This window comes from Dysidea avara, chromosome 15, assembly GCF_963678975.1.
Source record: "Dysidea avara chromosome 15, odDysAvar1.4, whole genome shotgun sequence".
NCBI classification, from domain to species: Eukaryota; Metazoa; Porifera; class Demospongiae; order Dictyoceratida; family Dysideidae; genus Dysidea; species Dysidea avara.
In genome coordinates this window covers 4,035,755-4,049,090 of record NC_089286.1, presented here as the reverse complement: position 1 = coordinate 4,049,090, position 13,336 = coordinate 4,035,755, and the positions used below count along the sequence as shown (strand labels likewise).

General features: G+C 37.3%; 1 protein-coding gene across 1 annotated transcript in view; it reads left to right on the top strand.

The window, feature by feature from the left end:
- Positions 1-13,336, top strand: part of LOC136245218 (uncharacterized) — a 79,371-nt gene that overhangs the window by 30,371 nt on the left and 35,664 nt on the right. Inside the window, exons 10-14 of the mRNA XM_066036714.1 lie at positions 407-610; positions 694-831; positions 3,730-3,933; positions 3,986-4,123; positions 4,173-4,379. Coding sequence (XP_065892786.1) covers positions 407-610; positions 694-831; positions 3,730-3,933; positions 3,986-4,123; positions 4,173-4,379 — 891 coding nt within the window. The remainder of the gene's footprint in view (positions 1-406; positions 611-693; positions 832-3,729; positions 3,934-3,985; positions 4,124-4,172; positions 4,380-13,336) is intronic.

The following is a 13,336-nucleotide window of genomic DNA, read 5'->3' as shown; positions in this document are numbered from 1 at the left end:
TAATTCATTTATAACTTGCGCATTATGCAATCTTTATCAAAGCATGAATGTACAGTTTTATGATCTCTGTACCAATTAAATATAGCATACATGAGTTACAGCAGTTTCCCAAAGTGTGAGAAGAAAATCGTTACATAACTGGAAGAAAAATTTGAAGAACATAAGACGAACTTTGAATATTTGTAGCTTAGAGATGACTCGTCAAATTTGATATATATACAGTACCTGTCCTGAATAAATTTTTTTACAAAAACGGTACGTTGGTGTTGTGTTATGACCGAACTGCAAAATGCATGAAAACCATGTTTACTTAGTTCCAGTGTAATGCACACTTGTTCTTCTAGTGCACCCTTCCTGGCTTTTCTTGGCTGCTCAACACAATATTATGTGTGCCTTGATGTTACAGGAGGTGTTGATTATGATTCTGGTCCATACACTGTCACATTTACTGCTGGACAGACCAGTGTGCCATTTGATGTTCCAGTAAACAATGATAACACATTAGAAAATACTGAAATGTTTACTGTCACCATTGACCCATCCACACTACCCGACCGTGTTACTGTCAGTTATCCTGACCAATCCACAGTTACTATACTGGATAGTGACAGTAAGTGGATAGTGTTTATATACTAAATATCGTATAGTACACATTTTAAAATTACCTGTGTATATTTACCATTTACTTTTCAGCTGTTGTTGTGGGATTTACTGAAGTATCAAGAATTTTTACTGAGAGTATTGGGTCAGTGATATTAACAGTAAATATTTCCAATCCATCATCAACTAGTATTATTGTACAAGTTATAGATTTTGCAATCACTGCCACTAGTAAGTGAAGTAACATTATCACAAAATGTTAAGTAGTAGAAATGTACCACTAAGCGTGGACCATTCAAAGTGACATAATTTGCATATGGTACTTACTACTGCAGAATGCAGCATGTATATTCTAACACTGTTTGTGGTTTTGTACTTTGTAGACTGCAACGAGTACATCATATGAGTGTGTTATAAGTTGCAATGCTCTGACCACAGTGCAATATACAGTCTATTGCACTGGCTGTGTGTATTTGCAGCATTGTACAAGTTCCAGTGGTCAACACCACTACAACACCTCACCAATCAAAAAGACACTTCATAGTTAGTATAAGACACTTGATAGTATTTTTCTATAGCATAATATGTGACCGAATTTGACAAAACAAGGCTTCCACACACATCCACTTCTATAACTTTGAAGCACCATAACTTATTGTAGGAGTACGCCATTAGTTTTAAATTTTGACCTGGTATGCTACCATGCTATGGAAGAATTGTGTGGTCAATAGCTTGCTGACTAGTAAATTACAGTTAGTTAAAGTCAGGGAATTGGATGTGTGTGGAAGCCTTGTTTTGTCAAATTCGGTCACATATGCAGAAGTCTATTGTGAGATTATACACTGAGTCATTTATCATACAGTACAATAGTACTGTATAGTAGGGACAGTGAAGGTGTGGGTGTGGCCCACGATAAAATATCACCAAAAAACCTGCCTCAATTTTTCCTCACAAGTAAAATCAAGTCCAAATGTGCCTTCAGATTGACCCAAAACTTTTTTGTTAAGTTGCTACAGAAATTTTAAAAATTTTTGTTTCATAGAATTTTCTACTGCCTGTCTGATGCGTTCAGTCAAATAGCCCTACTTCTTTCATGAAAATGTTTCAAATTTGCTTAAGAAGAAACCTTTGGTATATTGATAAGCATACAATGCATGCACTATTGTGTTGTCTTTTGCCAGTGAAGGTTTTTCATCTATAGTAGGGCTTCCATCCACAGGTGTGGCAATATTATGCAATTTACAGTAGTATTGCATAATGTGTATACCCGTGGATAGTGTTGTAGATGTTGCAGTCCTGAGTGAGCTGTCCAACATCACTAGAGACAAGTATTTTGGTTTTAGCAAAGTTAACTACCTGTGTTTCTGAATGTTTGCTGTGACTAATGCTACCAAGGCACTGTTCACTATATGCAGGCACACCGGGTCCAGACTTCTATAAGGACTCTTAATGGTAGACTCCCCAGCAATGTTTCACTGTTAAATCTTACCATTTAGGCCTTTAAAAATGCAACTGAAGCCTTTAACAGTTGCTTTAGAAAATAAAGACAATAATTATTTTAGAGGTGCTTATCACAGAAAGATAGCAGTTTCAAGTGATATTTGAAGTATTATTGCTGTAAACAAAGGTAGAAGTAAGTGTTTTGTCATATAAAATCTTGTAATATATAAGTGTTTCTTTGACTGATAACCTGATTTTAGTTTTGTTGAGAAGAAAAGTTTGTCAGCATTTAGACTCAGTCAGGCATCTGCCAAATGGGGATTCCATGGAACCCTTTGATCCCCCCCAGATCCACCCTGCACTAGCTGCTTCTTTCGTTGACTTCATCATTATCCAGACTTCCTTCATGACTTTCCAACAGCTAAAAAAAGCTATTTTTTACAATTAGCCCAAACCTGAGACGAGGGGGGGTAGTAGTATTTCTTTTGTGTTTGAATTGCATAATTATTTTGTATTTTGTCCTCTATATTGTCACGATTGTTGTATAGCAAATGTCAGTGAAGGGAATGATTGAAGGGATTTCAGGGGAGTGTGTTAGCACCACATTGCTAAATAGATAAAAAATATTTAGTTCTATATAAAGCTCCTATATGGATGAGTGTTAAAGACCTGTTTTCAAAAAAATCCAGTTAAGTTAATTTGCATTATTATACAGTGTGTTTAGTAATCACAAACTTGCAGAAAAAAGTTCACAAACAAGTAGAAGAACAATTTGGAATTTTAAACTAGAGTAGAGACAACATAGTAACACGATATAGAGTACTGAAACAAGCTGGATTGGAGTAGTATGTAATGTCCAATTGCTGTATAACAATAAGAAACAAATATCCTTACAACTGTACTGCATGTGGAGATTGAAACGCACAGTAGAGAGTGTCAACAAAAGTGTTGAAAAATGCAATCTAAAATATTTTTTTTAATTAGTCCAGTACTCCATTCCAGTAGTCCAGTCCAGTGTTAGACACTACTAGTTCTCAGTAATCTATCATCAACTGACATTACTGTATAACAATATTTTTATATCAGTGTACTCTATTTTGCACTTGAGAGGATCATGGGTGATCGAATGTAATATTTCTAAGGTACTAAAGCGGGAACGTTACAACAACATTTGGCCTGGTCACTAACAGTCGATGTTACTGGCCTTTGTAACAGATACATACAACCATAGGCGGTGGAGACGGGGGTGCCAGGGGGGCCATGGTCCCCCCCACTTTTATGGAACACTGTTTGCAAGAAAAGATCGAGATACTCTAATAGAACAGTCAGGTTCTAGATACTCTAATAGAGCAGTCACAGTATTAAGAGAAGCAGTGTAGCAAACTACTTTAGTACTTAGCTACGTATGTGTAGTTATAAATAAGGATATATAAATTGGTGGAAAGCAGCTATTGTCAGGTAGTTATCTTTTTTTTTTTTGGTCTTCAGCTTACAGCTGGCCTGGGCCCCTCACTGTTTGGCCTGCTCCACTGCCCCTGCATACAACTGTCCCATAAGGCCTTCTCCACCAATTACACAGTTACACAATGCACCCTCATACCCTGCCTGCACTAGTACTCAGCCCTTGAGCTCATGCATTTATATAAGGCAGAGCACTCGTGTCCGTTGTATAACCATTATATGTTTCAGGAGGAGGTATTGATTATGATTCTGGACCATACACTGTCACATTTACTGCTGGAATGACCAGTGCTTCATTTAATGTTGCAATTAATGATGACAATACATTTGAATCGAGAGAATTTTTTTATCTCACAATTGATCCATCCTCACTACCTAATAGAGTTACACTATCATCAAGTATTCTACCTGCAATAATATTGGATGATGACTGTAAGTGAACTGATATGTGAATACAGATAGTATAATGATCTTGTTGTTGCAGCTCCTACTGTGTCATTCAGTCAGTCATCATACAGTGTTAATGAAGATGCTGGACAAGCTCAACCTGTACTAATTCTCAGTAATCCATCATCAACTGATATTACTGTACAAGTTAGAGATACTCAGATTACTGCCACTAGTGAGTGAAGTAACATCATCACAAAATGTTAATAGTAATAATGCTACAGGAAGAGGTGTTGATTATGATTCTGGACCATACACTGTCACATTCACTGCTGGACAGACCAGTGCTTTATTTGTTGTTCCAATAAATAATGATAACGTATTTGAAAGCACTGAATATTTTAGCCTAGCGATTATCTCTCAATCACTACCCACCGGTGTTAATTATGCTACTCGTAGCCAAGCAACAATGATCATAACAGAAAATGTTGGTAAGATTCTACAATAATTATTGTAAAAGTAGTCCAATCAAAAACAGCCAAGCTGTAAAAAAGGGTGCAACCCCCAAAAAGCCATGGTGAAAAAAGGTGTAAAATCCAAGTTAGTGGCCAAGAAATGGCTGTAAATTGCAAAAAAATTAATAACGACAATTCAGGTGAATTTGTACTGCCTCCTCCAAGTTTCAATAGGACTTTGCAACAAATTCACCTGAATTGTCATTGTTAATATTTTTGCCATTTACCTACCATCACAGCCATTTCTTGGCCACCAACTTTGGATTGCTCATCTTTTTTCACCATAGTGTTTTGGGGGTTGCACCCTTTTTTACAGCTTGGCTGTTTTGGATTGTATATCACTTCTTGTATACTCCAAAGCAGGTCATAGGCCAGCTTTGGGGCTTCTTTTTACCTGTCTTTTTTTTGAAAAGAGAAATGAGATGTTAAGGAGTTGTGGATTTAAACATGCATTTTTTATAATTTTACAAACTTTTATGATGTCTGATCATGTCTAGTGCTTGCAATTATTGAAAATACAAAAATGTAGCTATGGAGATTGTATTGGAGAAATTGAAGAACTGGTCCATCCATCCTGAGACCTTTCCAACAATCAGAGTATAATCAGTCCATGTATAAGAACAGAAAACAAACAGAGGACACTAGTAAATGTACAATATTGTCATAAATTGATTACTAACTGTAAATTAGATTTTGGCAATTTTCCATTTTGATTTTACAAATCCCAATAGCATGTTTTGATATGTATATGCAACCATTCCGCAAAACCTCTACCTATGTTTGTCCATATGCACCCATGTAAGCAGCCTATGAGAAGTAAATACTAATTGAAGTAACATCAGTAAGCTTTGCACTGAGGCAGTTTCTTTTGCCTTTGAATACAGGTGTAGAGACTCTCTACCCTACAACTTTGTGAACTACCTTCCCATTGGCCTCTTCAAGTATTTAACTAGCAAAAATCCCTCTAGGAAATGTGTATCTCTTCAGGGGACGTGTCCCCTATGTACACAAATGAAAATGAAGAGCAGTCTTGAAGGTTAGTAGAGAGAAATTGCAGAAAAACACTATATACAATCTATAAAACAGTTGAATGAGAAGATACTTCTGTGTGTAATATGTTGTTGAAAGTGGTTTTTCAATAGTGCTTCCTTAGCAATGCATACAATGTAATTAGAGAGTTACAAAATAATTCACTAATTACAAAATATGAAATTACAATTACAAGAATGTAACTTGTTCTGTATGTATAATTAAAAGCCTTTTAGTTAGAATAATCATGTAATATTGCATTCCAGCTTTATAACTATTGCCTGGCTTTTAGATATAGCACAACATCAACTTATCTCCCTCTGAATTGTGCAAACTTGGTCATTCATATCTTGTGCATTATTCAGATCAATTATTCTTCTTGACAATAGCTGACAGCCCCATCCATTAATGCTATGCAACTTAGGTCTTCCTTCAATACTATATACCATTTTCTTTTACTTCACTTCATCCGTAGGGTGCCCAGTCACAATTCACAACCTCAGCTGATTTCCAAACTTGTAGGTGCTCTGTACAGCCTTTCTTCTCTTCTTCCTGCAAGCCTTGATGAATGTAGTCCTGCACGCAGTACAGTACATTAAGCAGTACAGTACATTGCTGCAACAACCAGACAATCCAGCAGGACATGTACATACAGTATGCTGCCTTGATCAAACACAATGAATAATGTAAAATAACCTTTACACAGTACATGCTAGATTAGATTAGAATAGATTATCAATTTTGTCAATGACTTGGTATACATAGAGGGCATTGCCTACAAAAGTGCTCCCCACACAAACATACACGACGCATTAACAATTACGTACAACAATAGACAAAACAGAACAGTTTAAAATCCAGAGTTTACACAAAAAGAAAATAACTAAGTGCAGTCTGGAATACAGTTGGATTTCACAGTTTTAGGATGCGAAGGGGAATAGGAAGGAAGTGTTGACAAAAAAGAGAAACGGCAAGGATTACTAGGGATACATAATGTCATTGGATGAGATCTAGTGATGGTGGTAGAAAATTGAAAATATCTAGAAAACATGTGATCCTTTTCATTGAGGGCAAAGTGTCCATGTAACACAAATGAAATCTGGTTCATGTAGCATTGGATAACATTTAACATCTTGGACATGGCCTTCCTGAAAAAGTCTGTGAGCCTTATCTAGTGTTCTTGTGTATTTAGTTTAAAGTTGTGTACCAATAATCAAATTGGTAATCAATAGAAGCCAATAATTAACTGTCTGTAGAAATCGGTTGTAGTGGACTGTGGCCAACAGATTATTAGCTTCAGCAGCTGCAGTACCACTGGAGGGGTAAGTATAAACATTGGACCCAGGGACCAGAGATCCAAGAACCGGGGGACCCAAGGAACTGTGGACCCTATGTTTTGTGGAATTTTAGGGAATTTTACGTACTTCACAATGTTTATACATACTATCCTTGGACTAGATACCTTTGCAAGTCACAGTGGCTAGTCTCAATAGCTTAGATCACTCTCTGTCATCATGACAGTTCCTTGCACAATGCCTAGAAACTATAGTGCCTCGATGCCACTCATTCTTTACACCTTCAGTAACTTTAGGGGCTTGTTTCTAACAGGTCATTGCCTTCTTGTGCTACATGGCACAAAGTCTGTTTATCAAGCTGCTGGTGTACCTTGCAGTAATTGTTCACTGAAACCATTTTCATGTGCACTGAACTTTATTCACTGGTGAAATAATAGGCTAGTATGCTCTTTGTGCAGCACAAGTATAGCCTATTGCAGGTGATTTTCAAAGGAGCTTGTTATTTCTAATCATACAGTACGGTAGTACTGTTCATACAGTACTGTAATACTGTATATTAGGGATCATGGGGAGGGGTCCGCAACCAAGCGTAAATCTCGTATGCTACGGTAAAAATCCAAGTATAAATCTTTGTAAATCTTAAATCTTCGAATGAAAATTATCTGCAATCTTCCGTAAATTTACATAAATGCATCGCACGTGATTAATACGTCATTTTAGTTGCAGCATGCTTTTGAAGGTGTTACCATGTGCAAGTTGCAAGTGTAAGTTTGATAGAAGGTTTAGGTCGCTTTTGTAATTACACTCGCACATCCTATTCAGTTTGCGGTTGTCTATGAAATGGAGAAGAAAGATATATGCTTGAGGAAACAAGTAGCAGCATCAAGCGAGGCATCAATTCAATGCATGAATTCAACAAGGCTATTGCCTGCTCAATCATCTGGGGGTGAAGGCGTGGGCAATCCAAGGGACAATTCGATAGAAGCAACGATGGAGTGAATTGCAATGAAAGTGACACCTCGATTGAGTGACCCCACTAGTAACACTGAGACACTCAGCCGAGCTTGCAGCAACTTCCGCACTGATGTAGTGCAAAAATTGCATGGAAATGGAAACCACTGGATAACGGTATCTAGCTACAATGGATCCAGGTTCTGACATGAATAACTATAATATGATTTTACATTGCACCAAAGCACAAAATCACTTCAAAAACATCAAAGAAGCACATTACAGTAAGATTTGCTAATGCTAATTACAAGCAGGCTGGAGAAAATGACTGTGGTGTGTTTGCTACTGCATACTGTGCAGCACTTGCTCATGGTGAAAACTCCAGTACTTTTGTGTACAACCACTGGAAAAGGTTATGAGAAATCACTAAGATGTTTAGAAAATGGTGTTATCCACCCATTCCCTGTGGTAAGACAGAGGAGAATTGGAGTTCCTAATGCAATCACAATAGATGTATTGTGCTGCTGTAGAAACTCAGATGATGGAACCAAGATGGTATTATGCAACAAGTGTAAAGAGTGATATCATCTGAGCTGCATTAGCAGTACAGTTAAGAAAGGAAATAAGTGGCATTGTATATAGTAACTGTCAAAAGAGTTTGTAGCTTATTGTTACATTGATGTACTTTTCAGACTTCATTAATTTAGTTGCAATTAAATGTAAAATAATTAATAGAACACGTGGTATAAATTTTCACAGTAGCTACAAGGGGTAGTCATTACCCACAGTCTTTGCAACTGGGATAAAGATTTTTGATCGGTGAAATTGATCATTTGATTTCATCCGAAAAGGTGCCTTGATTGCTTTATGATTTAGCTAAGTCTTGTAAACTCTCGTGTACTGGCTAAGGTGCTTGATCATCCAATTTTAGGACCTCTTGATTGCTTGATCTGGTGTAAATTTACCTTTTGATTGCTTTTAATTGCAGCAAGGATCCCAGTTGCAAATGGTTCTACAAGACTATTTCTTACATATGAAAATATGTGATGATATATATATATAAACATGCAGCTTAAGCCTGTCAACAACAAAACTCTTGAAAATCTTGATAAACCTGCAGAGAAAGTCTTTATAAATCTGAGAAAATCTTGACAAATCTGTAAAAATCAGTAAATCTGAAAATCTTTATAAATCTCTGTAAATCTTTATAAATCTCTGTAAATCTCAAGATTTAAAATCTTGTACGCGAGTTTTACCCCGTTGCTGACCCCTTGGATCATGGAGATTTACCGTACTGTATATTAAGGATCATGAAAATTTGTGTTTCCCTGGCCAAAAAAAATTCACCCAAAAACCAGCTTCACAACACCATCCTGGCACCTTGGCAGTATTGGTTAGGTATAACCAAGCCCAAAAGTGCCTTCAGTATGATCCTAAAGGCTTCCAATAAATTGTTATGAAATTTAAAAAGTATTCACTGAATTTTCTACTGACTAACTGCCTGATGCCTTCAGGCAAGCGTAACTCGATAACGGCTAAGGCTATGGGCTTGATGTTTTCACTGCTCAATGTTGCTTCGTCCCGAGTCGTGTCTTTTTGGCATACCACAGTATGTACAATACATGCATCATGGACTTACCTTTGTCCTCCTTTGTGTCCCATTTCTTTTTGCTGACAGCCCAAGGTGTCAATTCGCGGTAGTGCGATACATGGCTTCCCTACAGTACATTTGTAAACGGGAATCATCCGTATTTTCTGTGGTAACTGGACCGATTGCAGAGACGATTCTAACACTGTTCTTTGTTTGTAACACTGTGTAACGGGCTGAAGGGTGTATCCATTCACTGGATTGGACTGGATTACTGGACTCAAAATTGTTTTTGTTTTCTTGCCTTTTATTGCCAAACTTGACTAAAATAAGTGTCTTAGAAATTGACACCATTCACCATGAGACATAAAACTTGTACATTGATTACAAAAACTACACTAAAACCTTGGTACAGTTCTTTATCATAATTTTCCTATTGCTAGCAATGTTTCAAGCACTGTTAACACTGCTGTCTTATCTATTAGCCTTCTTTTGTAAAATAGCCACCATATATACGTTTTACACTATAGAAATTGCCTGTAGTCTATGCCTTCACTCTAGCTTTGCCAGCTCTTTGGTTTATAATGTTTGTAAATAGCGACGAGTATGCAGTGTTAAAGAATTGCTTCCCAATGCACAAACTTTCAAACAGGAAGGTAAGGTTACACATATTTGCAAAAAATACAGTGTGGGTTCAAACCAAAGTTATAGACCTCCAAAACTATATAGCACCATTTCAATTATAACATCTTTAAACAGGCTATAGGACCAGGTATCTTACAGACCTTCAGCACTTGTGCTGTAATGCCTAGGTTTAAAAAAGATAGACTACAGTTAGCTACATGTGCCTCTTTTTAATGCAAGACAAGACATGGAGAGGAGAGTCCTATAGCTTCAAGTGTGGTGTACTACTGTGTGAAATCACTTTTAGCAGTTGAAAAAGGTGTTTGTGGTTGAAAAAATGTATTTGAGCAAATTTTATGTGAGTCCAGTAGTCCAGTCCAGTAATCCAGTCCAGTAGTCCAGTCCAGTGAATGGATACACCCCGGGCTGAACATAACTGAAAGTGAAGAGGGGCAAGATCTTCATGTGGTAGACCACAGCCTGCTGCCAGTGATATTTCCCTGGCAGTTACTGAAGCAAAGATTTAACTGTGGAGTACATATTTCTTTGTGTATTAAGTATTTGATAATATAATTTTTTTTTTAAAAACAAAAAAACTGAAAGCGAAGTGTAATAGCTGCTGCACTTTCAAGACAGTAATTCAGGGGTCGATCAGGGGGTTCAAAGGGTTCCATGGAACCCCCCTTTTGAAAGAGCCTCTCTTACTCGAGATACTCTAATAGAACAGTCAAGATTGAGATACTCTAATAGAGCAATCACAGTATTCTTAAGAGGAGCAGTGTAGCAAGCTATGTGTGGAGTTATAAATAAGGAAATATAGTTGGTAAGGGTATCTATGGTGAGGCGCAGCTATTGTCAGTAGATGAGGTTTTTTTTGGTTTTTTTTGGTCTTTGACTTACAGCTAGGTGGAAGTTGCAATTCAATTCCAGAGTGGAACCCCCCTTTTAAAACGTCTGGATCCCCCCTGTAATTGATAGTTGCGGTCGCTCAAATCATATTTTCATGGTGACTGGATTGTTGCAGAGGCACTTCTACTGTTTTTCGTGTAACGGGCTAAACATAGCTGAAAGTGAAGCATAATGGCCACTGCACTTTCGAAGTAGTTTTTGATAGCTGGGGCACGCATTCAGACAAAAACATTAATTCTGGTGCCATCCTGCACCATTCTTTCTTTTGATGTGGTATGCGTGGGTTCATCAGTCATAATAATGTCACAAAAAAGTAAACAAACAAGTTTAAGGTAAAACTTGAAATTTTAAGTTCGATTAGGGATCATAGAAAAAAAAGTTGGGAAACAAGAGAGGTCGCCTACACCTGCAGATATACTAGTGAACATTTAATCCCTAATTCATGCTTGGTCTTGTGTATAGACTGGATTAGGGATTAAATGTTTGCTAATATATCTGCAGGTGTGTAGGTGACCTCCCTTGTTTCCCTACTTTTTTTCTATGATCCCTAATCGAACTTAAATTTCTAATTTTTCCTTAAACGAGTTGAATTAAACACAGTGTGAACAATTTCAATGCACAGAAAGCGAATTGGGCATGTGAGATTAGCCATTGTGATTAGCAGAGAAAGTACAGAATGTATATAAACTTTGTGAAGTATGTAAAACACCTTGTGTCTCCATGGGCCCTTGGGTCTCCAGGTCCACTGTTTGTACCTATCCTGCTGGAGGGCTGGTGTCAAAGGCTCTGGCATGTACTTGGATATTTTGTTTGTATTTCTGGTGACTACAAAGCCAACCCTATAATAAACAGTGATGGTTGGAGCCCTAGCCCACTTGTCTGATTATATAGCAGCTTTGAGTTGAAGTAAGTGTACAATCTCACAGCATTGGCTTTGCCAGCTGTACTTTTAGTGGAGTATGCATAAATGTAACTGGTAGAGACCTACAATTGGGTATCAGTTAACTATTGAAAAATAGGATTAAAATATCAGATATCAGTTTGTGGGAATCAATAAACACTAATTCAACTTTCATATCAGTTTAATTAAAGATCTACAGCTAGTACTTTGACTCTCTGGCTCTGAGTTTTACTGCTTCCCCTGGCTCTGATATCTGGTAAGCTTCCAGATGGATAACAACTTATAAGTGGTACTGCATGTAATTTGTGGGATACAAACAAGGCTTTTTGTCCATAGCAGTGCACTATGTTACAGTAACAGAATGTCTGAAGGCAGTATTGATCCTGAGGAGAATTCATTTCTTGGAGCAGTACATTCCAACAAAAGTAAGCAGTGGCTAAGTACAGTCAATTTGAAGTTACTTTTAAACTAATGATACAGGAGCTGAGGTAACTGCTATATCAAAGGACACCTACAAAAAATTACAAAAAGCCTAACCTTGTCCCACAAGAAAACCCAGTGTGAGCAAGAAATTTTTGTAGTGAATAACCTCAAGACAAACCTACTCGGGTTACCAGCTATTACAGAGCTACAACTGAATGATCAATTACACAATATCTGTACCTCAGCTGACAGTGTCAAACAACCTTTTCCCTTTACAGGTTTAGGAACAATCAGTGTTGACTATGAAATTAAACTCCAGAGAAATACCAAACCTTGTGCTCTCCATACAGCTTACGACAGAAAGTGAAGAAAGTGTTGTTTCGTATGCAGTCCATGGGAGATTAGGAGTTATTTCACCTGTTCATTACAATCATTGAATTGCTATGCGCTGCCAAGCATATTTCAGGCTATGGCAAAGTCACCAAAGCTAACATAAGTTTGACCACTCCATTCCTTTGTTAAGCATGTAGTGCCCATCCATTTTCTAAAGTGTTTTAAGCATGTTTCATCTTCAATTAAACTGTACATGGAAAGACCTAGATGGATGAACTTCTTTGTAGAATGATTATTTTGTGTTATTTGTTTTGTGGGTGTGGTCTGTACATGAAACTGAGCCTGGTCTTTATACTGTTGTTATGCCATAAATACACCAACTTGTGACACCTCATTGTCATCATAATCATTCAAGCCAACTTACAATAATGCACCTGTTCTTCACACTGCAGTGACACCATGGCATGTACAATGGTAGCAATTGTTTAGTTTCCTGGTTGAGATGACTATCTTCACTAGTGTCCGTCTTAAGGAAGTACCAATAAGGTGCTAGCTTTAATTTCTCTTCAGCTCTTTGACAAAAATATGTTCCATCTTCTGCACTCATGTTACAATCGTGTGACAATTTTAAAATGACGTCTAATCCAATCCCACAATAACTCCACCCATATGCCCATATAAAACACTTTCATTATTTGAGTCAGTTAGAGACCACGCTCTTGGATCTTCATGTTTTAATTGGCTTCGCCTTGGATTTTAAAATCAGCATTGCATATAAGATTTGTAGTATTAAGTACAACTTCTTCATGTTGTGGTTAGTGTAGTGGCTATACTTATAATGCTGGAGGCCATTACTGTCAATTTTTTACTGCTTGTGATA